The sequence below is a fragment of the Stegostoma tigrinum genome, chromosome 31 (assembly GCF_030684315.1).
Source record: "Stegostoma tigrinum isolate sSteTig4 chromosome 31, sSteTig4.hap1, whole genome shotgun sequence".
NCBI lineage: Eukaryota > Metazoa > Chordata > Chondrichthyes > Orectolobiformes > Stegostomatidae > Stegostoma > Stegostoma tigrinum.
Window position 1 is genome coordinate 12,287,089 of NC_081384.1, and position 27,587 is coordinate 12,314,675.

Below are 27,587 nucleotides of genomic sequence, written 5' to 3' on the forward strand. Positions count from 1 at the left end.
AGTTGTGACAGGAATGCAAACAGGCTAAAGTGAGTGGGCAAGAACAAGGCAGATTGAATATAATATGGAAACGTGAAATTATTTACTTTGCTAGGAGAAACAAAAAAGCAAATACTTTGCAACTGGTGTGAGATTGGGGGAAATATTGATATCTAAATTGACCTGAGATCCATTGTTTATAAGCTATTGAAAGCCAACATGCAGGTGCAGCAAGCACAAGAGAATTTCAGTACAGGCGTAAAGAAGTCTGCTGCAATTGTAAAGAGCCTTGATAAAGCAATACCAAGATACTGAATACAGTTTTGGTTTTAAGAGAGGATGTACTTGACATAGAGGGAGTGCAACAAAGATTCGCCCAACTAACTTCAGTGATGGTGGGATTGTCCTTTGAGGAGAAAATTGAGAATACTAGGCCTTTATTTGCTGTAGTTTAGTAGAATGAGATGTGATCTCATTGAACATAAAGAATTCTTACAGGGTTAGACAGAGTACGTATAAGAAGGATATTTCTTCTGAATGGAGAGGGGAGGGGGGTTGTCTAAAACCAGGAAACACAACATCAAAACAACAGAAAGGACATTCAGAACTGAGATGAAGAGGAATTTCTTCACACAGAGGACAATGAATCCTTAGAAATCTCAGACCCAGAGGGGTGTGGAGGTTCAGTCATTGAGTATATTTAAAACTGGGATCAATAGATTTCTACATATTAAAGGTATCAACAGTTGTGGGGATTGTGCACAAAAATGGCATTAAGGTGGAAGATTGACTGTGATCTAGTTGAATGACAGAATAGACATGAATAGCTGAATGGCCTCTTCCTTCTATTTCCTATGTTCCCCATACCAACATCAATAAAAACAGGTGTATCTACTCTTAGTAAAAAACAGGACTACTGTCTGTCTGTGCTCTCAGTTTACACTACTGTGCCGTATATTCTGTTTTTAGGTATATGCTATTCTGCAGGGATTAATTGAAGAAATAAATTGAGGATTACCAAATCAGGCACAATCTCATTGGATGGCAGAATAGACTTGATGGGCTGAATAGCCTGCTTCTGCTCTAACATATTACAAATCTAATGTTATAGAAAAGATCTTTAAACTTTTCAAGTCACCTAAAAAGTCCAAACTGTAGCACATGCAAGTACTGTGCTCATGTTGGAACAGGTTTTACAAAATTTTATGGTCAGTAACTTGCTGTCTACATACTGTGCCTGCCTCCTGCAGAGTTTCCATGTGATAGGCAAACCTGTCACCATACAGACAGCAGGCTGAGACTAGTTAAGTATGATCTAACAATGCTCTGAACATACTTCAGGTTGACCCACATACATTCAAGGGAAGCACAATGAAATCTGAATAACCCTTAGGATCACTGCTAGGCTGGACAGCCAATTAACACATTTCCCCCCAAATCAGTTCTAATTTGCTCTTCCCAAACCTGGTATCCAAGCTTCATGATATAGAATTATATTGAAATGAGAAGTCTGAAAAAGGTCATTTGTCCGTGTTGATACTTATAGGAGCAGAGGTTCTAATCCTATCTGCCTGTCCTGTTTCCATCTTCCTTTATCCCTCTATCCTTAAACCAGTTATCTAATGTTTTGTTGACATGGTTTGAGACTTTATCAATAACTCTGGTAGTACATGCTCATTGTTACACAAACCTCCCTGCTTTATGTTCCAAATCAATTACAACCGTTCTTCATAATTATTTTAAAAACAGTTAAATCTCTCATCACTTCCAACAATAAATGCAAGGAATTTATTTGTCACTAAAATTGAGATCATTTGTTTCACTGCGTTAAATGTCTTTTATCCCAGCCCCTTACCCTCTGATCTAAGGTCTCCATGCCTGAAATTTGTATATTTTTCTATTTTTTCACATATCCCCCAGTAACCCTCTCCAAATTGTTTGCAAGACTTATCTCCCTTGCCCCGTTTTGAGGTTCTGACCACCCACATACTCCTCCTTGCTTCCATGTCAGTTTACATTGTTAACAGTTTTCTCACCTCAAATTCTGTCCTCCTCTGCTGCAAATCGGCCATTATCAGCTCCCTCTTCAAAATTAAAAAAAAACCTTTGTCCCCATCTCCTGGCTCTCCAAACTCTTTAACATTTTGTCCTGAATATTAATCAAATCTGTGCTAATATTTCCCAGAACTCCATGTTCGGATATGTCCAAAGAGGTTCCCACCTCCACCACCGCGCCCCCCCTCCCAACCCCGCCACCAACAGTGTCAATAACACAAATTAAATTCCACATGACTGTGACTGTGGCAAATTATCCACTCTCATCCCCTTGATTTGACAATGACCTTGGAAATGGTTGACCACAAAACTGTCCACTCTTTCTGTCAAGCTCCTGGTGAGAGCAGAAATTTTTTCTAATATTGGGAAGGTGGAAGTTATTGTTTTCAGGCCTTGCTACAAACTCCATTCCCCAGCCCTGACTCCATCCTTTTCTCTGGCAACTGCCTAATGCTGAACTGGAATTTTTGCAATTTTAGTGTCATATTTGACCCTGAGGTGAATATCCATCTCATCAATAAAACCACGCATTTCCTCTTCTAAATCACTACATCGCTCAGTCTGTCTCTGTCTCAGCTCATCTGCTTCTGAAATTTTGTCCATGCCTTTGTTACCTTAGGGATTAACTGTTCCAATAGGGCCATGGCTGACTCCCATTTTCTATCCATAAACTTGAGTCATCGTCGTTTCATCAGCCCATGTACTAACTCACACCATGTCCCATCACTCCTGCGCTCACTCATCGACTCATGATTAAGCAACAACTTTATTTTAAAATTCTCATCCTTATTTTCAAATCCCTCTAGCGCCTTACCCCTTACTATCGTTGTGACGTACTCTACCGTGTGCCATCAATTTTGGCCTGTTAAACATCCCAATTTTATTCACTCCACTCTAGCACTGTGCCTTTAGCTGCCAAGATTCCAAGCTCTGGAATTCTCTCCATTAATTCTCTGCCTTTCTCTCCTCCTGTTAGATACATGAAGCCTACCTCTTTGACCAACCACCTCCCTTAACGTCTTGTTCTGTGCCAAATCTTGTTTGATAATTCCTGTAAAAAGCTTGAGCTGTTTTACTTTGTTAACAGAATATAAATGTAAGTTGTTGTTTTATAAATATGGCCTGACCACTGGAACTGTAGATTTCTATCTACCATGTTCTCTTCATAATTTTAACCACTTCCATCAAATCAGCCTGTGAACATTATCTGTTCTAACAAAGAAGTCTCAACCTGATGGTGACAGATGATTCTTTGCAGTAGGGGGTTAGGGTTTGGAAGGCCACTGTCAGGGCCATGAATCTGCACGTTCACGTTTGAAACCCTTGATTGTGGGATGTTTCACATTGAAGTCTGATGGAGATATTTTAAAAAATATATTCATTCATAGGATGCGGTCTTTGCCTGCATTTCTTGCCCATCTCCTAAATGCCCTAGAGCGTTGCTAAATCCATTTGGATGAATTCCTGAAAGCTTCATCAGATGATCTCCATCTCTCAGTGATCAGCCTGTATCTTTAACTAACAAACCCTACCATCTCAAGATGGCAGTGAAGTAGTAGTACAGTGTGCGTGCGGGCTCCTAAGCCCAGCTTGTCTGCTTTTACCGTTTTATTTCTTCTTCTTTTCTTTCTCTTTGCCTCTTCATCTTCTGACATTGTGTGGAAGCCACAGCGTGTCATTTGGCTGCACCGGGGGTAGTGCCCAGACTAAAGACTCCTATCTGCGGTAGGCCCAGATTCCGGATCCAGGAACCTGGCAGTCATCGAACACAGTGTTGCTCGGCAGGTCGTCGGCTGCAGTGGTGGCAGTGCCCATAAGAAGATTTCTGGCTGCTGTATATCCAAAGTGACTGAGGGACACGAGGGTTCTTTGGCTGTGAGAGTGGCGGTGCCTGAAGTATGGACTTGGCTACGGTGGAGACAGTGCCCAGAGGAAGAACGTCTGGCTACAGGACCTTGCAGAGACTTTGCAAAAGCCCTTTATGTGTGATTGTAGACCCTTACTTCAGAAGATGAACTCTATTTATGTTATTGGAGATAATGGGAGCTGCAGATGCTGGAGAATCCAAGATAATAAAGTGTGAAGCTGGATGAACACAGCGAACCAAGCAGCATCTCAGGAGCACAAAAGCTGACGTTTTGGGCCTAGACCCTTCATCAGAGCTCTGATGAAGGGTCTAGGCCCGAAACGTCAGCTTTTGTGCTCCTGAGATGCTGCTTGGCCTGCTGCTTTCATCCAGCTTCACACTTTATTATCTATTTATGTTATTTGTGTTTTTTGCCTTTTGAAGTCTGGAGGCGCAGAATGCAATGTAATTCTGAACTTTTTGTTCCTTTATTTTTCTATTTTATTCCTAAGAATCTGTACTTAACGATCTGTACCTAGATACCTTTGTGCCTAAGATGGCACTGTCAGTGGTGACTTGTAAACTTTTCCTTGTACTCATGTTGAGTACCTGTGACAATAAAGCTAATCCTAATTCTAACCTTGCAATACACAGCCTTCCCACCACCAATTACAATACATATGTAATGTAATTAAAACATCCCAAATTCCTTCACAAGAATATTATAAAGTAAAAGATGACACTGAGTTCCACTGGGGGATTTTAGAACAAACGACCAAAAGCTTGGCCCAAGCGGTAAAGTTAAAGTAGTATCTTAAAAGAGGGAAACCAAGTAGAGAGGTGAGAAGTTGTAGGGAGGGCTGGAGTCTTTGGCAACTGAAAGCCGAGCCACCAATGATGGGGGGATAAGAAGTGAGTGATACTCAATAAGTTAGAATCGGATGAGCACAGAGGGCTGTGAGGCTGGATGATATTACTGAGATTGGAAAGGGGTTAGGCCGTCAAAAAGTTTGAAAACAGGTGAGATTTGCAAAATCAAGACATTGCTCTACCAGGAGCTAGTAAACGTTAGCAGGACTGGGGTGAGAAAGAAATAGGACCTGCAACAACTTAAGACTCGGGCAACTTATGGAGGGTACAACATGGGAATATGAAAGGTTTTGGAATGGGTGAGTCTAGAGATAACAAAGGCATGGATAATGTTTTCATCAGCAGAGGAACTGAGGTGGAGAGAAGTTGGGCGATGTTGTGGAGGTGGATATTCAGGTAGCCTAAATATGGACAGTCATCCCAGAACATCAGGGTTGCAAACAGGTTGGCTTGATCTCAGACTGTTACCAGGGAGAGGGAAAGAGAAGCATTTGCAACTTTTGGGAGTGAAGTTTGGAGCGAGGACTGAAAGCAATGACTTCAGTCTTCCAGACTTCAAGCTATGAGATAAGCATGAAGTCTGATCAGCTTTGAAATTTTAAATTCTTGAATCTGTCCTGATTACAGCAAAATATAAATCTTTGAAAGTCTGTTTCTTGTTTCAGCAATGCTTAAGTTTTCTACTACTCAGTGGCTAAACAAATAAATTTGGACAAAGATGGCAAGGCCGGTGGGATTATATAACTGTAAACTATAAGGGTGAGCCAAAGACATGTATAACCAGACAGCCATACTCACACTACGTGACTGCAGAGCAAAGAACTTTGGCTCAGAGTTCCTGAGCTGGAGTCAGAACTGCAGGCATTCTGGAGAATCATGGTTTGGGTGGGGAGAGATACTTGAACATTACACAGAGAATGGTTTGTGTGTGGAATTAACTTCCAGAGGAAGTGGTGGATACAGGTACAGTTACAATGTTTAAAGACATTTGGATAAGTACATGAATAGGAATGACTTAGAGGGATATGGGTGAGGAGCCAGACTAGTTTGGTTGGGATTAAGGTCGGTATGGACTGGTTAGATTGAAGGGTCTGTTTCCGTGCTGTACACCTCTATGACTCTATTAGGAACAAAGGAGAAGTTAAAAGAGGTGGTAATGAGCTAGAGATCAGTGATGTGAGTGCTTGGGATAAAGTGGTAGTGTCTCTGCCTGTAGGCCAGAAGGCCTAGATCCAGGAGCACCTGTACTGGAAATGTATGAACAAGTTGAGTCAAAATACTTAGTTATGAAAACTAAACCTTCAGATGGTGTTATCAAGGGGTGGCTTATGAATGAAAAATTAGGAGGGGGACAAAGGATTGATCGAAATCAATAATTCCCACCCCCTAATCAGAGCCTTTTTTCCTGAATCCAAGTGAATGTGTCCAGCAAAAATTTAAAAAATCAATTTTTCATGCCCTGTGATTTTTTTGATCCATATTAACACTGCTGTGGAATTTAGTCTTCAATTGCTACAGGCTCAGGGCAATCCTGAACGGGGAATAAAGTCTAGAATCTTGTTAATCTGACACTAGAACTACATTCTCAAATGCAGCACAAAAGCAAAATAATGTGGGCACAGGGAATCTACAAACAAAAATGGAAAATGTTGAAAATACCCAGCAAGTCAGACAGCAGTTTGCTCAGAGAAGAAAAACAATGTTTTAGGTCAATGAACTTTTTCTCAGAACAAGTTCTGATTCCCTATCTGCAGGCACTGTCTGAGTGCATTCACAGGAGTTATAGTCATACAGCAGGCCCTTCAGCCCAACTTGGCTATGCTTACAAAAACAGAAATTGCTGGAAAATCTCAGCAGGTCTTGCAGCATCTGTGTAGAAAAAAGTCAGAGCTAACTTTTCTGCCTGGTGACCCTTCCTCAGTCCACGCTTACCAATTTCCTAAACTGAACGAGGTAGTCCTATTTGCCTACATTGGCCCATATCTCTCTAAATCTTTCCTATCTAAGTACCTATTGAAATGTTGTAGAAACCTCTTTGCTGAGATAATTTCTAGCCTTGTTTAATTATTCTCATTGGGCTGTGAATACACTCTATTCCACAACCACAGAGATACAGGATAAAACGCTACATGAAAATTTGACTAATGCAGGGCTAAACCATTTAAGCAAAAAAAAATGTAAATGCAAGTTGTACTTAAATTTTTTTTGGTGCGAATGTTTGGCAAAAAATTGTAAGTATTTTGCAGTTCGGATCATGTGGAAAAGCTGCCTGTTTTCCGAGTATGCAAGATTGAAATTGACGGGATGGCTCTGCAGGCGGTTCCCTGTATAGTTTGCACAACGAGGCGATGTTGATTTCCGCGTTAAAGAAAAAAAAGGACTCGTGTGTGGCCCCGTGACTGTAGACTGGAACTGTAGTTGTCGGGGTCTACATGTGAACGGGGTTGCATAAAGGCGGAAAGGATATGAGGAAACACTGGTTGAACAAGGCAGTTGTTTTGAAAGAAAAACATAGTTCCAGAAAAGTTATCGCCGACATCGCAATGCGGTTAAAACGATTTGTCTCTTTTCAAAAAAAAATGTCAAGTGCATCGTACATTGTGGAATCGGGTTTATACAGAGACCTTTACCAATTTGACTGCACATGCAGAATGTAAATCCAGCAATGTGTTGGCGGTTGGGGGGGGGGGGGGTGCGGGTGGTACTGGAGGCTGTTAAATAATCACGTTGCAATGCAGAACACAAGCGTGTGGGCTTGTTAGAAAGAGGCTGATTTAAATGTAGGTCATGCTGCCGGATCCCTGCTCCTGCTAACCTACTGTTGGCGTGACTTGCATAAAAAGTCTCGTCAACATTGAAGCATCGGGGCTGATGCTAAAAGCAGTACAGCCGCTAAACGCTAGGTTTCACTTCCACAGCAAAAAAAACCGCACTCTGAAGAAATATTTTGCAGCATTCTTGGGCGAGTTGCCCAGTTTTTTTTGGGGAGGGGAATAATCTCTCGGGGAATGCACGAAGGTCAGCATTCCATATTTCAATTGCTTTCTGTGGCTCTTTTTCGCCAATGCACATAGTGTTTTGGTCATTTTTTCGTGGGTTTCCTGAAAGAATTTCAACACTGCCCTCAATAATAGTGACTTAATAATAGCGCCACTCTATGACTTGACATTAGCGAACAAGGGCCTTTTAAGGAAACTTTGTGTGTGAGCGGTGAGCGCTGACCACCCCCCCTCTCCTTCAAGACATTTTCAGAAACACAGCCTGAGATTGCTACTTCACACGTGGCCCCTGCATGTGCGGTGACAGCGCCTTATTGCGCCAGTTCTCCCTACAAGTAATTACAGCAGCTTGCGGCAAGACGTAGCCGCTCCCAGAATAGAGGGCAGTGGGAGTTTGGACACTGATTCACAGCTGAAGTCAAATCGATCTTATTGCCTCGCTTTCTGAAATCCTTCATTAAATCAGGGGCAGGTCCGCAAATCTTGCAGATTTGCTTTTTTGTTAGGGTGGATGAATTTGGTAGGATTGTTAAAACCACACGAAACTTTAGTGCCATTAACATGATGATAAAAGCTGCTCAGGGCATAAATGACAACATTTCAAAGGAATGGTTATATGAATAAGAAGGGTTTGGAGGGATATGGACCAAATGCTGGCGAGTGGGACTGGATTCATTTAGGATATCTGGTTGGCATGGATGAGACGGACTAATGGGTCTGTTTCAGTGCTGTTTCACGACTCTATGACTAGTCTTGTCTCAATAAATGGAATTATTGATTTGTCCCCTTTGACCTAAGGTGCTTCCCTTGGATTTGTTCTTTTTTGACGTTTTTCTATGCAATTTTGCTGTATGGTACCTTTAATTTTGACACACAGAAGAAATCATTTCCAAATAACTTCAGTTAAAATTAAACGTGCTGGAAAGCACAGTGAGCTCCTTTGTTTTTAGGTAACCTAGTTTTAAAAGATAGGTTAGTGTGTTGCTAGATTAGCCACATCCCAGCAATAAAAGGAATCAGCCACACCGCCCACTGAAATCTCTTACTCAAGCCACACCCCCATGTCCCACCTACTAACCTCATCCCGCCCCCTTGATCTGTCCGTCCTCCCTAGACTGACCTATCTCCTCCCTTCCTACACTCACCTTTACTGGCTCCATCCCCACCTCTTTAACTTGTCTGTCTCCTCTCCACCTATCTCTCCTCTATCCATCTTCATCTGCCACCCCCTCTCCCATTTCTGATGAAGGGTCTAGGCCCAAAATGTCAGCTTTCCTGCTCCTGAGATGCTGCTTGGCCTAGTGTTCAACCAGCTTCACACCTTGTTATCTCTGATTCTCCAGCATCTGCAGTTCCCATTATATCTTAATCACCTTGCGTCCGATTCTGCAATAGTGCTGTGTCATCGAGCAATGGGGCCAGGAGTTGACTGTGTTCTTCCAAATAGTCCCAACAAGGACCTTATCAAGTAATTAGTAGTACATTGCATAGACTATAAAGGATCAGAGTCAGAAGCCGATTCTCAACAAACCTTTGAGTACAAAACTTGACTACTGCTCCTTCCTGAAAATGTACATTCACTGGCTTAATTTCCTGGACAGAGAGCTGTCCAGAGAGGTCAAGTTGAATAATGCTTCACTCCCACAGGTGATCTAATTGATACACATAAAATCTTGATAAGCTTCAACAGGGTAATGTTGCGAGGACGTTTCCACTGGCCAGAGAGTCTAGAACTATAGTCTTGAAACAAGGAAGTCCATCTGTTGAACGAGCAACGCACCGAAAGTTTGAGATTTCTAATAAGGGTGTTGGACTGAAGCCTGGTATCACGTGACTTCTGACTTAATATTGAGATGAAAAGTTTTTTCAGTAGGGTGGCATAAAACTTTGGAATTCTCAGGCCCTGAGGAGAATAGATGCTCAGTCATAGAGTTTGGCCGAGACAAAGGTTGATTGTATTGTTTGGTTTGTAAAGGAGTTGGAAATAGGGCAAGGATATGAAGTTGAGGTAATAAGGTCAGGTTAAGACCTTATTAGATGGCACAGATGTTCTAGAGATTGCAGATTCTATGTTTGAACTGCAAGTTGATGCTGTTGTTCATCACCTATCCCCATACTCCAAGGACTATGACACTCATGGAAGAGTAACACCAAATTAATCTATATTAGCCCTCACATCAATCTGAAAGTTCTGGGATTATATGTCACAGCAGGACCCAAAAGGAAGTTATCTAAACTAGTTACAGCACAGCAGTAATGCATTCCCTCATGTAATGTGCATGCCCACACTAGCAAACAAGATTGGTCATATATTTTTCAGAGCATTTGACTCAGCCAACATTCTTCCCTCAATCAACACCAATGCAAAACTGGCCTGGTAAACTGATTGTTTTGTACAAAGTGTCATGACAGAGTCACCAGCTCTGAAATAGTTTGGAATGCTCAGAGAACATAAGAGTACACTACATAATAGCAGAATATCATCTTCCTAATTATTATTTAGAAGAAAACTACTGGACAAATGCAGAGTTAGGAACTACTACTGATTTCAACAGTGTCACCCAAGAATAGCTTTACTCGCAAGCTCACAAGAAGATTTAAATGTATTCTGGATACTAAAACATAAAACAGTTCTGTGCGAGCATGAAGCAAGTTTACTCGAGGAAAGTGACAGGAGTACAGAAGTTACCTGCCATGTTTATTTTTGCATCCACCAAAACATAAGTTACAACATTTAAACTGGAGGCTCATTTAAAACAAGCCTTGAACTACACGGAAATTTTCCTGGAAGGCTCACCTAAACCCTACCTTTCAGGATTTGTGTTCATAATGTGCAAGGTGATTGTGCTCATGAGAAAAATAAAAATCCCATTAAGCATCCAGTGATGATGCATCAACCACAGGTTGGGCACAGCAGGAATCTCAATAATTCAAAGCATTTCCTTGTTCAATAAAATTTCAGGCTCTCCCGTAAAGCCACTACCATTGGAAATGTCCATTCCTCCTCTCAAACAATAGTCTATTGATCCCCACTCTCCCTTTCTTATTGCTGTTGTTGAGGTTTGTATCATGATTTTACATCTACTGGATTCTGAGCCATTCAAAATTAAATTTCACTTTGAAAATTCCCCTGGGGTTCAGCTAGACTTGAATAGATTCTAGTAGTGAAAAAACCCAGTTTTCTGTTGTTTATACTATTCTTCTGTCAGCCGAAAGGCCCTCTGTTTTCTGTCTTGCTGAGCTGAAACTCACCATGGGTTCCAAGTGAAAGGGCAGCACACCACCCACTGTGAGAACAAAGACATTTACATCTTCTGCTTAACTCAGTTTCTAACCCAAGTCCCAGGAACGAACAATGGCCGGTCACAGTGAATTAGCCAACACTCTCCCTGGCTACAAGGAATGTTGGCAATTTTCAGGTCTGAACATTAGGTTCAGATAACTGACAGAAGAGATACCATCTCTTTAATGCATTGGTTTAATCAACTTGTGAGGGCAGGTATTATCTGAAAAAGAAACACAAATAACCAATTCTGAGGAAGCAGAACTGCTTGCAACATGTTTTTTTACATAACACAAACTTTTTTTTAAAAAAAGGTGCAAGATTGCTGTACAAGATCTCAAATCTTTCTGTACACGGTTAAATTTGCAGAATGAACTAAGTCAGACCAGAACTCTGTCTGAATTCAACAGACAAATACAGGAAAAATAACTGATTTCACTTCAGTAAGAGAAGTGAAAGTATAAAGGCAAGAGACAAGACTATTCAGTTATTGATACAGTGACGATCAATTATAAACATCAATATAAACACTGAATGAGATCAATCAGGCATGTGGTCCTTAAGAAAACCCACAGAGCTCTCTGCCAGTTGGCATCCTAAGTGCTGGCTTGCAGTACAGTTTGCAACTCGGCAGTATACAAGTCAAAGTTTGTCCAAAGCATCTATTTGCGGCATGTTCGATGTGGCGTCTGTTTCTTCTGTATGTCTATCCTGCATCTGCTGCGTTCATCCAACCATGGTAACTCAAAGTTCCTGCGGAGGAGGACGACGACAGTTAAATGCCAGGCTGATTTACTTTGGAATTATACAGGTCTTCTTTCCAAGTGCATTTTTTCCCCCTCCTCTCCTTAAGAAAGAGATGCTTATTTTCAAATTGCTGACTATACCTTCCAGAATATGATTGTCTTGAGAGGCATTGGCAATCACAGATAACCAATACCAGCCCCAAAAAAAACATTAGTGCAGAAGGTGGGAAATGCCTGGACCCAGGTGATTTAATTCAAGATAAGGGGGAAAATATATGGAAAACATAATTTATATATCTTGAACTGAAAACAATATATGCTTGAGATCACAGCAGGTCAGATAGCATCCATGGAGATAGAGCAAGCTAATGGTGGATCTAGACGAGTCATCTATACTCTTTCCACAGATGCTGTCTGACCAACTGATCTCCAGCATTTGTTGTTTTCAGTACAGATTCCAGCATCTGCAGTTATTTGCCCCTACATTGTATATCTTGAAATCAGTTTTCATTAACAGTATTCAACTGATGACTTTTGAATGTTCAACTGCATTGGAAAGTAGTAAGAGAAAACAACTGGAACATTTTATATGTTCAGAACAACTATTTCTGTAAACAAAGCAGATTTAGATGAACGGGGTCAACTAGCCGATCAAACTGATTAATCCAGAAAGAGCTCATCTTAAAATGATTCGAGATGATTTTTCTGCATCCATCATTCTACCCACTGGTCCATTCTGTACATTCATCAAAATGAGTGAAGGATTTCTTGGATACATCAGCTTAAACTTTGCCTTTTGATTAACTTGATCTGTTTTGCCAGAGTTTAATTTCTATGTTATACTTAGCTTTTGTATACTATCTGCCATCTTACATATCTGCAAAGTTGGTTCATTATCTGAACAGCAAAATTTTCTGTTAACTATGATTCCCCTAAAATTACAGGATTTCATTTCATGACTCTCCCCTGAAAGAGTAAATTTCATATACAAAATAGATTTGGACATTCACAATCCAAGTATAAAGTATACTTGTCCCACAGCACAGATCTCCATTAAATGCCATTCTCAGTAGCTTGCACAAGGACTGAGAATGTAGCAGAGTAGGGAGAGAGTTGTTGTGGGGTAGAGAGTAGAAAGTTTTATTCTTAATCTTGATCATAAAAATACACATTCAAACGTTCAATGTACAACTATCTTAATCACAATGCTGGGTTCTGAGTGAACATTACGGCACATCAACGAGAAACTTACTGTTGTGATAACTTAGGTAGAGGTCTCCCAAAAGCCACCACCGGTAGAAATGGGGTGATTACCAGCGATTCCACTATGAAGTAAGGAGAAAAGAATTATTTATTACGATTATGCACCGAACAATTTTGGTCTCCCATTTAAAGTTAAATTTTCTGGGGGGTGGGACACTTAAGTTTCACAAAGATTTTGATGCCCAGAACTGGAAGTGAGTGGCACATTTGTAAAATTTTTCTTTGCAACACATTTAAGAATTTATATTATCTATTGCTGTTTGCAATTCACAGTATTTGAGCCTACCATCATCAGGTTCAGGGAAAAAGGACAGGATTTCTGGCTCCGATTCCTGAATTCCTTTCTTTTTATACATGCGCAGTTGCAAACGTTGTAGCAGCCTTTGTTCCCTGATCCTCTGAATGTCCCACCTACAGAAAAAATAAAGAATGATACAGAAGTTACAAATATCATCAGAAGGACGCACACTCTAATGAAAGTAGTTCCACAATGTTCTGCTGCACCTGGAACTGTGAATTTGCCCCACTTAAACTACAGGATAAATTCCACATCACCAGCTCCAGGAAACGATAGGTACACAGTCAGAAAAATTAATAGAAGCTGAGTTCTTCCATTTATATTAACTGCAATCCTGGTGGACAATCCTAGAAAGCTAAATTCCTTCTAGCAGCAACAGAGATAATTTCTTCAGATTATAGTGCTGTCATTAAAATCCAAGCTGTAACAGCAGTGCTGAAATACTAACTTTAAAAATCTCAAACAATTAAATGGGCTAGCCAGACCACACACAGATAAAACTAGCTGTCAGTTTTTTTAGTGCATTCTAAATGGCAAACCTCAAACTTGTTGACTTTCTGTAATATTAAAATCTTTAAAATCCACTTAAGTATAATAAGTAATGGTTGTACAGGTGAATTTTTAAAGATTGCAATGTACCATGTTATTTTTAATACAAATATTCCAGTTTTTTTTAAATGACAAATTGTTCACGTGATCATGTTGGATTCAAAGTACCTTTAAGTGTGTGGAAATAACCTTCTCTGGAATTGCTCTGATAAGTAGGACATTAAAATTAGGGCTTTCCCTTATCCCCAGTGGACAAGTGTACTAGTTCTCAGCCAAGCCTCCAGACTGTATGTCTCACAATTGGAAAGTATTTCATGTCAGTAGGATAGGAATGTTATCTGCCTGAGAGAAAATAGGTATCACCCTGCCTCTTAAAGCACACCTTCAATCTTTTGAGTGAACATGGAACTTAATATCAGGGAAGTGCGTCCTGCTTTTCTGATTAGAGATCGGCATGGATGTAGAAATAATAATGTGGTACTAAGAAAAACTTAAGTCCTATTGCCACAAAAAGTATTTTATTACAATTTTTAAAAAGCATTATATTTCAAAGTTGCAACCTGCATTATTACGTTAACAATTATAGAAAACAGACATTTCCTATTTTCTAGGAAATGAAATTCACCCCACTGTCTTTAACCTATAATCCAAGAAATCTGGTGAACCCTAGTTGAAAATGGTGAGACCTGAACTCCGGTGTACTGCTTCAGTACACATGGTCATGTCTATGAGAAATAATAATTAACTCCAGTTCATTGGCATTAGCTAGTCAATCTCTTTAAATTTGCTACTTCTTCAATTAAGCGAACAACTGACAAAATTAAAAGTCGGTCCTCAGATTGGCAATGTTCCCTTTATTATTGAAAGCAAAGTCCTCATATACACCGGGATGTCAATTACCTTTTCCTTCTTTTCTCATCAAGCTCCAGTTTTGCATGTCGTTTCGCAAACACACAGTCGTCTAAGTTCTAAAATAAATAAACTAAGTTAGTGAATCACTTCACTGTTAAAGCACAACTAATAGTCACAGATTTCCATACAATTTCGTTCAGCCAGCCTGTTGTGATTGTAGTCAAGTTGGCTGTGGATAAACTCTTTATGGTTGTAGTCTGGATGGCAGGGTAGAAGAGAATAAAGTAACACAAACATCTGCTTGGCATGGAAAGTGTTACTATTAGCAATCCCTGCTATCCAAACAGACATTTACATGAGGTGATACCAGTCATCTTTAGAATTTAGTTAAATTCAAGGTTCATTGCATGCACACAAATGTCACAAGTGTTTCAATTCCAGGACTGACTATAATTTTTAATGTTTTATCACTTGAGATTTAGATACTCAGCTTCACTAAGAAAGCCACAATGAACCAGTAGTCAAGTCATTTCTTCTCATATTCAACTCTGGATATTTCAGTCACAGGTTTTCTCGATAACATGCAGGTTTTTCTAAAATATATGCTCACCGAGACTCCCATCCAACAATATGTGGAGATCATTTAGTGTCATTTCAATTTAAAAACAAAAACTGAAATGGCATGACATCAATTTGAGAGAGATTAATTAATATTTCATTAGACAATCCCATCTGGGCATTCCTGTTCTTGACTTCAGTACAGTTCACTCCTTTGGAGAGATGAGGCAAGGACAGACCTATGGTGAGATACACTGATGGACAGCCATCTGGCATTCAGCATGAAGCATCCTCTTTGGGCAGGGAAACTGGGCACTGTCTGTGCAAATGTACCCCCATGATGGATTTATTGGCTTCAGGAGCAAGGTGAGAACAGTTCGTGGTGGTGGGCAATGACAGAGCAAAAGGAAAGAAAAAAAATCATGCCACTGTAGATGACCATAGAATCAAGTACAGTTGATAATATTAATAACACGATTGTTCCATGTTTGTATGATCTCACCTTGAGAAAATCGCACAATTTAAAACAATGGGGCTGGATATGTGTTATAGACAATACAGGTAAGGAAAGCTCATGTTCTACAAACAGTGGTCTAAATTCTTCAATCACACTAAAGCCAATTCACGTTGAAGAAACACAAGTTGTAGCAGAACAGATTGTGTACAAGGCTTTCAAAACCAAAGAGTTGCCACCTCAGGCAACGTACACCAGTGTGGTAGCCCTGTTAAAAGAACTAACTGTTCTGAAGAATGTTATATTGCAAAACGCATTGGCTAAAAGGCATAAAGATTATTAACGTTACAATACACAATTATTGGTCAAACATTAACAAGTTCAGGATATTACAAAATTCCAGTTCCACTTGCTGCACCAGGTATTATACTTTATGGAAACGCTTCATAGAGATATACAGCATGAAAACAGACCCTTCGGTCAAATTCATTCCACGCCAACCACATATCCTAGATAAATCCAATCCCATTTGCCAGCATTTGGCCCATATCTCTCTAAACCCTTCCTATTCATGTACTCATCCAGATGCCTTTTAAAAATTGAAATTGTACCAGCCTCCACCACTTCCTCTGGCAGCTCATTCCATATATGCAGCATCCGCTGCATGAAAGTTGCCCCTTATGTCCCTTTTAAATCTTTCCCCTCTCATCTTAAACCTATGCCCTCTAGTTTTGGATTCCACTACCCTGGGGAAAAGGCCTTGTTATTTACCCTGTCCATGCCCCTCATGATTTTCTCAACTTCTTTAAAAGGTTATTCCTCAGCGTCCGACGCTACGGGGAAAATAGTTCCAGCCAATTCAGCCTCTCCCTCAAGGTCAAACTCCCAAACCCTGGCAACATCCTTGAAAGGGTTTAGGAAAAATTTACAAGTTTCACAACATCCTTCCCATAGCAGGGAGACCAGAATCGAACACAATACTCCAAAACTGGCCTAACCAATTTCCTGTATAGCCGCTACATGAGTTCCCAACTCCTATATTTACTGCACTGACCAATAAAGGCAAGCATACCAAACGCCTTCTTCACTATCCTACCTACCTGCAACTCCACTTTTAAGAAACTATGGACCTGCACTCCAAGGTCACAATGAAGACAAAGAGGCCCAGAGTCTGCTGCTGAAATTAACACTAACATAATAAGTGATAAGTTCAATGTTGGCACCGCAAGGTCATGATCATGATTTCACCGTGAATGAGCGATCTGGAGCCCTCTGCATTATTAGGAACGCCCACTGGTGGTTCCTAAAATGTTGTTTTGATTTCCAAAAGTACAATCTGAAAAATGCACCAGTGAGATAATCTACATGCTTTCCCTTTCTTGTTTAAAATGTACGAAGTATGAAGTCTAAATGTATGAAATTCATTTTTGAACCAAAAAGTGTTTTGTCTGATATAACTGATCCAGATGATTTGGTGACACAGATGTTCCAAATGAAAAAGCAGATATCTTTTCATGTCAATAGGTGTTTTCTACCACAAACTGGAAGAAAAAAATAGGATATCTGAAGTACTGTCAAGTTCATATAAAGCACTGCAGGTTTGTGCAGAGTGCAAAAACACCTTCGTTCTCAAATTGTGGACGTAAGCAGCCCGTGACGATCACTGATACCCATATGATCATGGAACAATGGAAAATGACACCCACTGCTCAGGGACTTTTTAATAATCTGCCTGGGTTAAAACATTAAAGTTATCAGGTACGTGAACAGTTAATAAAGCTAAAAGGAATCTTATTCCATTTTCACCAAAAAAAATTGTGATATTTTCCTTTAGCGTTTCTCTAGGCAGACTGAAATGAGACCCCCCCCAAAAAAAGGACTGCTTTATTGCTTACAACGGCAGACATTTTACCTCAAGGAAATTTCTTGTGTCATGCTGCAGCAGCATATTCCTGCCACTAGAGGTTCTCATAGTTATCCTTAGAAATAGAATTCCTTCACGACCAGGTGAACAATTCTGTTTCATTGCAACATTACACAAGTATCATGGACCTGATTATTGTTCACTGCTAATTTTGGGAATCCAAACATAACTGCATTTTCATTACATAACATTGCATCAATCTGTGTAAAGTTTGATTTCGTACATGATATCATAAATGATGGAACTTCATATATTTCACAGTGAAAATGTATATTCTATTTATGTTGCAAACGTTGAAACAAACAACAAAAATAAACACCTCCAGTGGCAGCCAGTTATATTCCCAACAATGACAGTGCCCAGTTTCCATTCAAATGGCCACAGGATAATGAATACATTCAGACTGCCAACAGTCAGTTCTCTCTGCCAAAGCCACTAAGATGGTGGAGTGTCTGCATTTAAATCACCTCACCCAAATACAGCAGCAACCTTTTAATTTTAGACCAATTATGAAGGAAGAAGATGAGAATAAGCATGCATAAATGCGAGCCTAGGAAGAGGCTGCCATCATCCTCTTGTTGACAGCAAACTGCCTAGTACACTTAGTTAAATATCTTCACTGCTCTTTACATTGCATGGTCCGTGGCTGGGGATGAGGGAAGCAGTGGACAGCAAGCAGTAACAGGAAGCGATTATGCATATACTGATGAGGAGGCTCAAAGCTGGGAAGGGAAGTATCACAGCTACTCTTAAATTCTCAATGGTGCAGTGCCCTGAACAAATTATTCAATGTCTGTGTATCTGCCAGAAATTAATCTTATAATTTTCCAACATGTTTCAGAAAGTACATTTCTTGTTCTAGAAATTCTCATTTTCGACTAGACTCAACAGCTTCCAGGTTAAAAAGTGTTAGAGAGGGGTACTTGCAGCCATCCAACCCACACAAAAGCAGAAACAATACCAACGTGTGCTATTTAACTGGAGGTTTTGCGCCCCTTCAGCTGCATACACAAAGGCACTGCCTCAGAAAACCCTGGCCAGTTCCATCATTTATTTATTTAGGAAATATCATATTTTTCCTCCTTTTCCCATTCTCAAAGATCACTGTACAACCAACATCTCCACAGAGGTGTTTAGATGCTGTCAACATTTGCACTCTCTTACTGACTGAAGCCATTCATTAAGGATAGCAGGATGCTGCAATCCCAGGATATAATGACCAATCAAAACTAGGTCAATTCAGCATACTGCAGTGCTTGAGATGAACTACAGTAATCAGTCAGTCATGAAGACACCAAAAGACAAATCACCAACAGACGCTCCCAAATTTTGTTGCTATACCTCAATGATTTCATCGGGTTGCAGGTCTACCAGGGGTTCCGCCGAGTGTTCCTTCCAGGATGGAACTACAAAGAAACAAGATTTAAAGGAAAAAAGACCAGGTTTAAATGTCTGCTCTGAAACAGTTCAGCACAGGACTTGGAGAAACTTAGCTCTCTGTCAGGACAGCTGATACTTTGTATTATGGGACCTACTAAACATTGTTCAAACCATAATACTTCCTGCCTTTGATCACACAACTTAAAAAAAAGTGTCCCAGCCCACAAAAATCAGGAATGGTAATGGGGGCGTCATCATGTGCATCAATTTTACCTACCTCTTACTTGTTCAGCTCTCTGAAAAGAATTCCAACATTTCTGTTTCACTATCAAGTTCTAAAACTCAACATGTAACAAACAAGGTAGGAATATACCACATCTTTGTTCCAGCAAAAACACAGCAAGCTTTCAAACTGAAAAAGGGTTCTGTTGGACTGACTCAGTCTGTTTGAATCAATGATTTAAAAATCACACAGGTAGCTAAAGGCTGGGAAGAATCACTCTAGTTGTGTGCATCAGGACATTACATAGAGCTCTATCTTTCCCAAAGCAGGAAAGAGAATTGGATTCCAGCTTGCCTGGCTCTTAAAAATCAAGTTGCTGTGTGAGCTGGGCCAATTCTGCATATCTGGAAACAATGCACAAATAACAGCAATAGAAACAAACCGCTGGAGAAATTCAGCAGGCCTGACAGCATTAGTGGAGAGAAAGCAAAGTTCAAGTTATGTCCAGTGACTTCAGAGTCTGAAGAAGTGCCACCAGACTCTAAACGTTAACTCTATTTCACTTTACATAGATGCTGCTGGACCTGCTTAGTTTCTCCAGCAATTTCTGTTTTTGTTTCAGAACTTCAGTCCACTGTTCTTTATTTTATACACAAACTACAGCAAATGCTTTTCTATTTTCTTATGGGATTTGCAGTTCAGCAGTTCTCTCTGCAGCTGCCCAGAAAGATAATGCTACAAACTTTGTAGTTGGTGGTTGGTGGAATAGCCAGAGCTGCCCTATATTCTCTGCCTGGAACACAGGTATTTATGAATCTGGACACTTTCCGAATAGGCAAGCAAACTATTTATAAAAATTGCTTCAGCTCACCCAGCAGCACAATGAATTTCTCTCCACACAGTAACTCATAGCAACAAGACTGTAAGCTCAAACCTCCAGCTTTGTTGAATAGAAATGATCACTTTCAGGACAAAATCAGCCCCCAATACTGTAGGTTTGGGAGTAAGCAGAGAAAGGCAATTTGAAAAACGTAAGGTTGCCAATTATGGTAGATATTCAGCAACACCTTGCACTAGAGGTACACATGTGAAAGCCAACAGCTGACAGGGCTTGTCTCAGCAATTAACCAGACAGCCACTGACAATCGCTGCACCCCACTTCTGAACACGGAATTCATTTGATGCACAGGCTATTTGGGAAAGATCACTTGAATACGGTTTCAAAATCTTCAAAGACAGAGAGAGGGGAATGAAAACACCAAAAGCAAGGTTATACCAAACAACCTTTGGCACTTGAGCTAGAATTATGATTTCTACATGTTTAGGCACAGGACGAGAGAGTTCTGTTACAACAACCTTTACACAATAAAGACAATGATAGACTGCAAGGCCTTTTTCTATTGCCTTGCATCTTATTAATTTCAGGAATTATATTGTGACAACTGACATACCTTTATGTTATAGTACATGTCAATGAAACAGATTAACAAACCATACCAGAAAAGAAGTCTGAACTACATCTCACCATTCTGTTCAGTAATGACGTTGGCAATACCTAAAACAAAATACACCTACTTAAAACTTTGAATCTTCCCCCTCATTATCAGGCCATTCATTGAAGGTATTAAGGCCTCGAGATTGCCACACTCTTTATACTAACTTGCTACAGTTTCTTCCTTCTTTGGTGAAGGTTCTCGTAGAGGAGAAGGTGGCCGGTGATGCCACCGACACAGGTACATCTCAGTGGTGCAGAGGTATGGCTCCTCTTCTATGTCATTAGAAATAGGCTGATCTTTGCTGGTGGGCAGACCTGGAGTCTTTAATATGGTTGAAGGTTTGTAGACACCCTCAGTCTGAGATTTGGATTTCTCTGGAGTTTCTTTACTTCGCAGTTCTCGCTTTGAAACTTTGTCGGGCAAGGGGCTGCTCGACGCCTGTCTCAGCGGAGAAGATTTGACCAGTTTTGTCCGAACTCTTGAAAATTCAGCTGCAAGCTTTTTCACTGGTGCTTTCCTTTCTGTTGTTCCTAGTGTAGATTTCCTGAATGCAATCAGAATTAGATTAGTTTTTATAAAACAGTCAATCAAGATCTATGCTGTACACAAATCTGTAAGTTAGGACGATAACCAATGATTTCTATTCTGTAGTCATTGCTGAGGTGGAGAAAGAAACTTCTATTTGCTCAAAGGGTCTGTTATAGCAATTATCCTTTATTATCTTATAGTGAGATTATGCAGTAAAAGGCCAATATGTGCCAATAGATTCAAGAGAGAGCAATGATGCTTTGTTTGGCCAAAGATAGAGGACTCCTCAGGGGTTCCAATGTTTATGCTGAGGGGAGAGAAGCAAGGGGTGAAAAGCACCAGAACAATGATCACTTGATGTACAAATGATAAATTGAAAGTGTGAATCTGTATCACCTTTAATGCTTTCCACATTTTAATTTGGGACCAACTGGCAAGAATGAGCATCAATAACAATAGGCTATTAGCATTGTTAATGAGATCCCTTATTCTCTCTTGCCTTGGATCAGGCAGTGAATGTCTAGTAGTAGTAGGAACTGCCATTGTTGGAGAATCTGAGATAACGAGGTGTAGAGCTGGATGAACACAGCAGGCCAAGCAGGATCAGAAGATCAGGAAGGCTGACATTTCGGGCCTAGACCCTTCTTCAGAAGAATCTGGGTTGAGAAGAAGCGACTAGGCCTGAGACGTCAGCTTTCCTACTTTTCTGATGCTGCTTGGTCTGTGTTCATCCAGCTCTACACCTTGTTATCTCACTGAATGTCTAGGGCCTGGTGAAATTCAACAGCTGTCCACACTGTGATTTTGACTAAGTTTCCGCTTCACTGTTGAGTTACTCTAACTTAAGCAAGTAGAGAGATCAACATGAGGATTTTTTTCCCCTTGACCATTTGTTTATCTTTCCTTAAGACAGTATGGCCAGCCAGCACAGGAGAGAAGGATGAATAGCTACACTAAGTAACAAAGTCAAACATTAAAAGACTACACAACTTACATTCATGCCTGATTAAAAACTAAGATGTGACAATTTGAGAGAAAAATCCACAAAATCCTGCTGAGTAAAGGGGAAATGTTAAATTCAGGTTCCAGCAAAGGCTTTTAGATCCAAAAGGTATATTTTCAAACCAACCTTACTATTTCCTTTCAATTTCCTCTCCCATCACAATTATACTTCACCTTAAAATATTTGGGGAATTCTTCAACTGAAACAGGGATAAATTACTTTAACATAATGATCTAATTCCAGTCTAAAAGCAGGTTGTCTTTATGGAAATTACACCATTGTCGTGGTTAATAAGTGCTGTAGCTTTTGCAACCAGTTAGGAGGAATCAGACATTTTACTTTTAAAGTTGGAGTGTTATTTTCACAACGTGTTTACATTGTATTTTCTTTCCTGTAACCCATGAGTATTTTACAAATTTGATGGAGGGCCTGAGGAGGAACACTCCCACCATTTGCTGCAAACTACAAATGACATAGTAGCAGCTCCATACTGCCTTGATTCAAACTTAACTAAATTCTGCAGTTTACCCACGAAGTACAGAGTACCTTTTGTATCCCTTCCCAGAGTAGGTTTCCGTTCGATTGCCCTGTGCCTGAACAAGCGATTGTTCAGGGGTAATCTGTTGATGCTCAGGCTGGATCTTCTCCACTTCTGTTGCATTCTTCTCCTCTGTCCCATCCACAGTTTGAACAAATCGGTGCTTGTCCTTTTCATTCTCTTTTTTCACCAGCTGCATCCTCCTCTCCATGCGCTCAAGACGAGCCAGAAGCTGTACACAAAATATTTTTTTTGTAAAAACGACCTGAAGTGCTTTGTACTTTAAAACAAAAACTTCCAATATGACCAGACACCTTCCTCAGAATTGCACGCATCATCAAAATCAAGCCTTCAGGCAAAGCGGGATTACGGGGCTAAGAGATAAAACAACTAGAGCATGTGTGTAATTCACCCTCATTAATTTCATATTTCTGGAAGAAACTCCTATATTCACATTTAACACTAAAACACTCAAACATTTTCAGTTGAATTCACACCCTCCCACCAACAGTGTCGCCATTTCATCGCCACTAACAAAAAGGTGTGCATATAACTTTACTAATTTACTCTACAATTTCCAACATAATTTGGAAAATTCCATTCACCGTGTATAAACTTGACGGGTAATTCTGATAATACATTTCACCTAATTCTTTTTTTATTTTTGATGACTATTCATGATTTTCTGCTTTAGTTCAGATTGTCAGTATTATTTTTAATCTTCACAAACCAAATTTAACAGCTGAAGCGGTATTGCACAAAGATTAAGGTACAATATGGCTGTTTATCACCTACCCTCTGCTACTGCTTTTAGTGTAAAAATAGGATCTTTTTTAACTTTGCTGTAGGCTAGTTGTACAATCAGCTACAAGTATTGTAACATCTGACACCACCTGCACTTAGCTATTTCACGGGCATGACGATTGAAAAGTGACAAACCATTTTTAAACACTGGAGTTCCAATATAAACTGAATTTCTGCTGCTGAGGACTGCATTCCTGAGAAATGCAAGTGCAATGTACAACTTTTTATTAGCTCATTTTTAAACATTAAAGGAAGCCAGTATTACAGGTTCATATAGAACCTGTAAATATAATGCTGCAGTATATCATGGTCAGCTTTAGAAAACTAAATAAATGCAAAATATTCACCATACTATTTCCTATCACACAATACACTATTAATCCATAGGAAAAGTGATTTGCTCCTTAACAAACACGAGTCCTTCATGTCCACTGAAAAAGTACAGTAAACATATGTGACGTGGAACTTGCAACCGATAAACTTTGTAACTGGGATTTTCCCAAAAATGTGCTTTCCTACTAACATGCAATAGTTATGCGGTATTCTTTCTGGAAAAAGGATAAAAATCACATAATTAAAAGAAGACAGATGGTAGTTATCTTGCTAAAGTTTGCTTTTGCATTCAACAAGGCCTGGGAGATTATACACATTTAATTCAAGGTTCTACCGTGCATTTCAGTATAAGTTTCAAAATTTGTAGTACTTTTGAGCTGTGGCCTATGTTCTGAGTCAAAGAGTCTGTAGGACAGAAAAAGGCCGGCAACCCATTGAGCTTGTGCCAATCAAAAACAACCACCAAATTATTCTAATCCCATTTTCCAGCAGTTCGACATTGCCTTGTGTGCCTTGGCACCATGAGTGCACACCTACCTACTTCTTATATAATGAGGGTTTCTACCTGTACAACCCTTACACAGTAAGGTCCAGATAACTACCATATTCAGTAAAAATAAATTTCCTCACATCCACTCTAAACTTCCGGCTCCATGTAATTCCCATGGATTATATTTATTCCCCCACCAAGGGGAAAGGTTCCTTCCTCTCTACTCTGTGTCCCTCGTATTGTATAAATATTTATCATGTCGCCCCCTTAGTCTCCTGTGCATCAAAAAAAACAAGCGCAGTCTATCCACTCTCTCTTCATAAATAAAACTCTCCAACTTAGGTAACCACCTGGTAAAACTTCGCCTCACTCTCTCCAGTGCAAACACATCCCTCCTATAAACCAAAACGAAAACTGGAATGAGACCTTTTTAAATATACAATCATTGCAAAAAAAAAGAGCAGAAATAAATGATTTCATCCCATTAAGCAGTGGTGAATTGGAACACAAATTAATATTTAACCCAACAACCCTGTCTGGTGTCCATTTTATCTCTTGTCAAATAAATGGATGTTCAATCACAATGTAGGCAGAATCATTCCCCCAACAACATGCACAATTTTAAAGAAAAAATCCTAATTGTCATACGAATTATGATAATTCCACATTACTTACTTTAATTCCAATATACCCCAAAGTATAGTCTGCAATATACCTTAACCTCCACGATCAAAACTTTCTAAAATAGCTGATACTAATATGTTCACTGTACATTCCCATTATGAATGTGCATTACAATAATTAGTACACAAGTTTCAAACCTACTCAGGCCACTAATGACAGGCTTCGAGATCAACGCCTTGGATGCAGAATTACTAAGAATTCTCAGAATTTAGGATTAACACTTTACCACAAATGCAATCTTCTTTAGTTTAAAAAAAAATTGCTACACCATTAGATAACACCCATTATTGACATTTTTGAGCACAAAGCAGATTTCTAAGGAACTGCTTGCACAGATCTACTGGGATCCAACTGAAATGAAACCGAAAATGGTATTAACACAAGGTTGACATTTGAGCGAAAGGTATGAAGGACTACTATTACGTTGTAAGAACAATTCTTTTATATAAAATCACAATTTGCTAAAATAAGACTTACACTCAGTGAATACATTAGCATTGTGATAAATACAAAGCTGACAACACACTGTACTTGTACCATATTTATTCCTCAGATATAAATGTGGTCAGGTCTGGTGCACCAGATCACTCCAAATACTCTATTGCAAGATAGGCAATACAATGAAAGAGTGTTCCATGTTTATGGATGACTGGAACACAAATCAATCAGTACTGTTCAATTTTCAAACACAACAGTGAAGGCAACATACTTGTACATATGAGGCATCTCTGTAAATGGCAAAAGTACTGAAAAGCACCATGGGTAGTGCTAATTAAGATCTATAGAGAGAAACATATGTGCAGAAATGTAGCATCTGAAGCCGCCCTTTCATCTAGGTCTAAAAGAAAGAATTGGAGCTCTCTTTCCCCCAAAGACTTTAAATTATAGGCCAAGCAGGAAGGCAGAGGGCTGGTGACGTCACTAACGCGCGACAGGCTGACAGTCCAATGCGTCGCTCGATCTGCAGGCTGGGACCCCGGTCAGCTTGGGACATGTAGTCTTGGCCGTGAGGTCGGACAGTCATCGCCGAACGCCGGCGGGGAAGCCTGAAAACTACAAGTCCCGGCGAGCCCTGCGGCAGCCAGGGCCAGCCGCCATCTTACACCCTCTAAGATGGTGGCCCGAAGCCCCGGCACCGAACCGCCCGTCATTGTTATCACCGGGCATTTCAATGCGCCTCCGCCATTTTATTTTCGTTTTCTCTTCTTTATTTCATCCCCCATCCCTCCCCTTCCTCTCCTTACCGTCTCTTTCTCGGCCTTCAGCTCGTCGATCTCCCTCTCCTTCAGTTGGAGCTGCTGTTGTTGTTGTTCGATCAGGTCGAGTTGCAGGAGGACGATCTGTTTGAGGCGGGCGCTCTGTATGGGGCCCGGGCCTTGAGGCTGAGACGATGGCGGCTGCTGGATCTGCTGCTGTTGCTTCTTCACTTTCCCCCAGTGCAAGGCCTCCAGGCCGGGCAAAGGCGCGGCGCCATCGCCGGGCCCCCCACCGCCACCTCCCCCTCCTCCTCCGCCGCCGCGGGCCACACTGTCCCCGGCGGGGACCAAGGCCGTACCTCCTCGGCCCCAGGCCGCCCCCGCTCCTGCCCCTCGGCTCCCTTTGACCGCTTTAGCCTCGCCGCCGTTCATCCTGCCTCGGCCGCCTTTGGGCGGAGGCGTATCGCCGTCGCAGCCGAGCGCCTCTCCTCCCGCTTCGCCGCCGCCGAGCTCCTTGGTCGCCGCCGCTGAGTAATCCGCCGCCCGCTTCTCGGTCTGCGCCACCCCGCCCGGCTGCTTCAGTAAACCCGGCTTCATGGTCATGGCCTGCCGGGGGGCGAGCCGGCTGCCGCCCGGACCTAGCGGAGGCTCGGTCCGTGCCCGGCGGGCGGCTGCTTTCCTTCGGCGGCCGATCTCCCCTCGCAAGAGGCTGGGAGCCCGGGCGCGGCTCGGGTACCGCGGGCCGGCCGCTTGAGTTCAGTGTCTTTTCTTTTATTGTTAATGGGTATCATTCATTCAGCGGTGTCTGTGCTGGTTCTAGCCCGGACCCTCCCTCTCCCTGCCCTCCCGGTTTGTTTTCTTTTCCCCCGTCCCTCTCCCCCCCACCCCCACCGTCCCTTCCCTTCCCCCATCACACCCCCCTCCCCCCCGCGCAGGCCCCGGCACCGCGCAGGCCCCGCCCTCTCGCAGCGTCATCCGCACGCACCGACCACGTGGGAGGAAGTGACTCTCATCAATGACCATCCATCCTCCATGAGGTAACGAGGTGCAGAGCTGGGTGAACACAGCAGGCCAGGCAGCATCAGAGGAGCAGGAAAGGCTGACGTTTCGGGCCTAGACCCTTCTTCAGAAATCTCCATGAGGGCCACATGCCCATACACAAACTCCCTGTGCCGGGGGGGTGGGTAAGACCCTCACACTCAGTCACTCACTGACTCACTGCTTTCCTTGACCAGG

General features: G+C 41.2%; 1 protein-coding gene across 2 annotated transcripts; it reads right to left on the reverse strand.

Moving 5' to 3' along the window:
• Positions 1-10,407: 10,407 nt before the first annotated feature.
• msl1a (MSL complex subunit 1a) lies at positions 10,408-27,208 on the reverse strand. 2 transcript variants are annotated; one of them, XM_048560685.2, is made up of 8 exons: positions 26,400-27,208; positions 22,853-23,076; positions 20,940-21,319; positions 19,018-19,082; positions 14,789-14,856; positions 13,328-13,452; positions 13,031-13,103; positions 10,408-11,785 (listed from the first exon to the last, which is right to left on the reverse strand). In XM_048560685.2, the coding sequence occupies exons 1-8, from the start codon at positions 26,952-26,954 to the stop codon at positions 11,695-11,697; spliced, it is 1,581 nt and encodes a 526-aa protein (XP_048416642.1). In that variant the 5' UTR covers positions 26,955-27,208; the 3' UTR covers positions 10,408-11,694. The 2 variants fall into 2 exon arrangements, with proteins under 2 accessions (XP_048416642.1, XP_048416643.1); XM_048560686.2 differs by lacking the exon at positions 26,400-27,208 and adding an exon at positions 25,865-26,058.
• Positions 27,209-27,587: the final 379 nt, after the last annotated feature.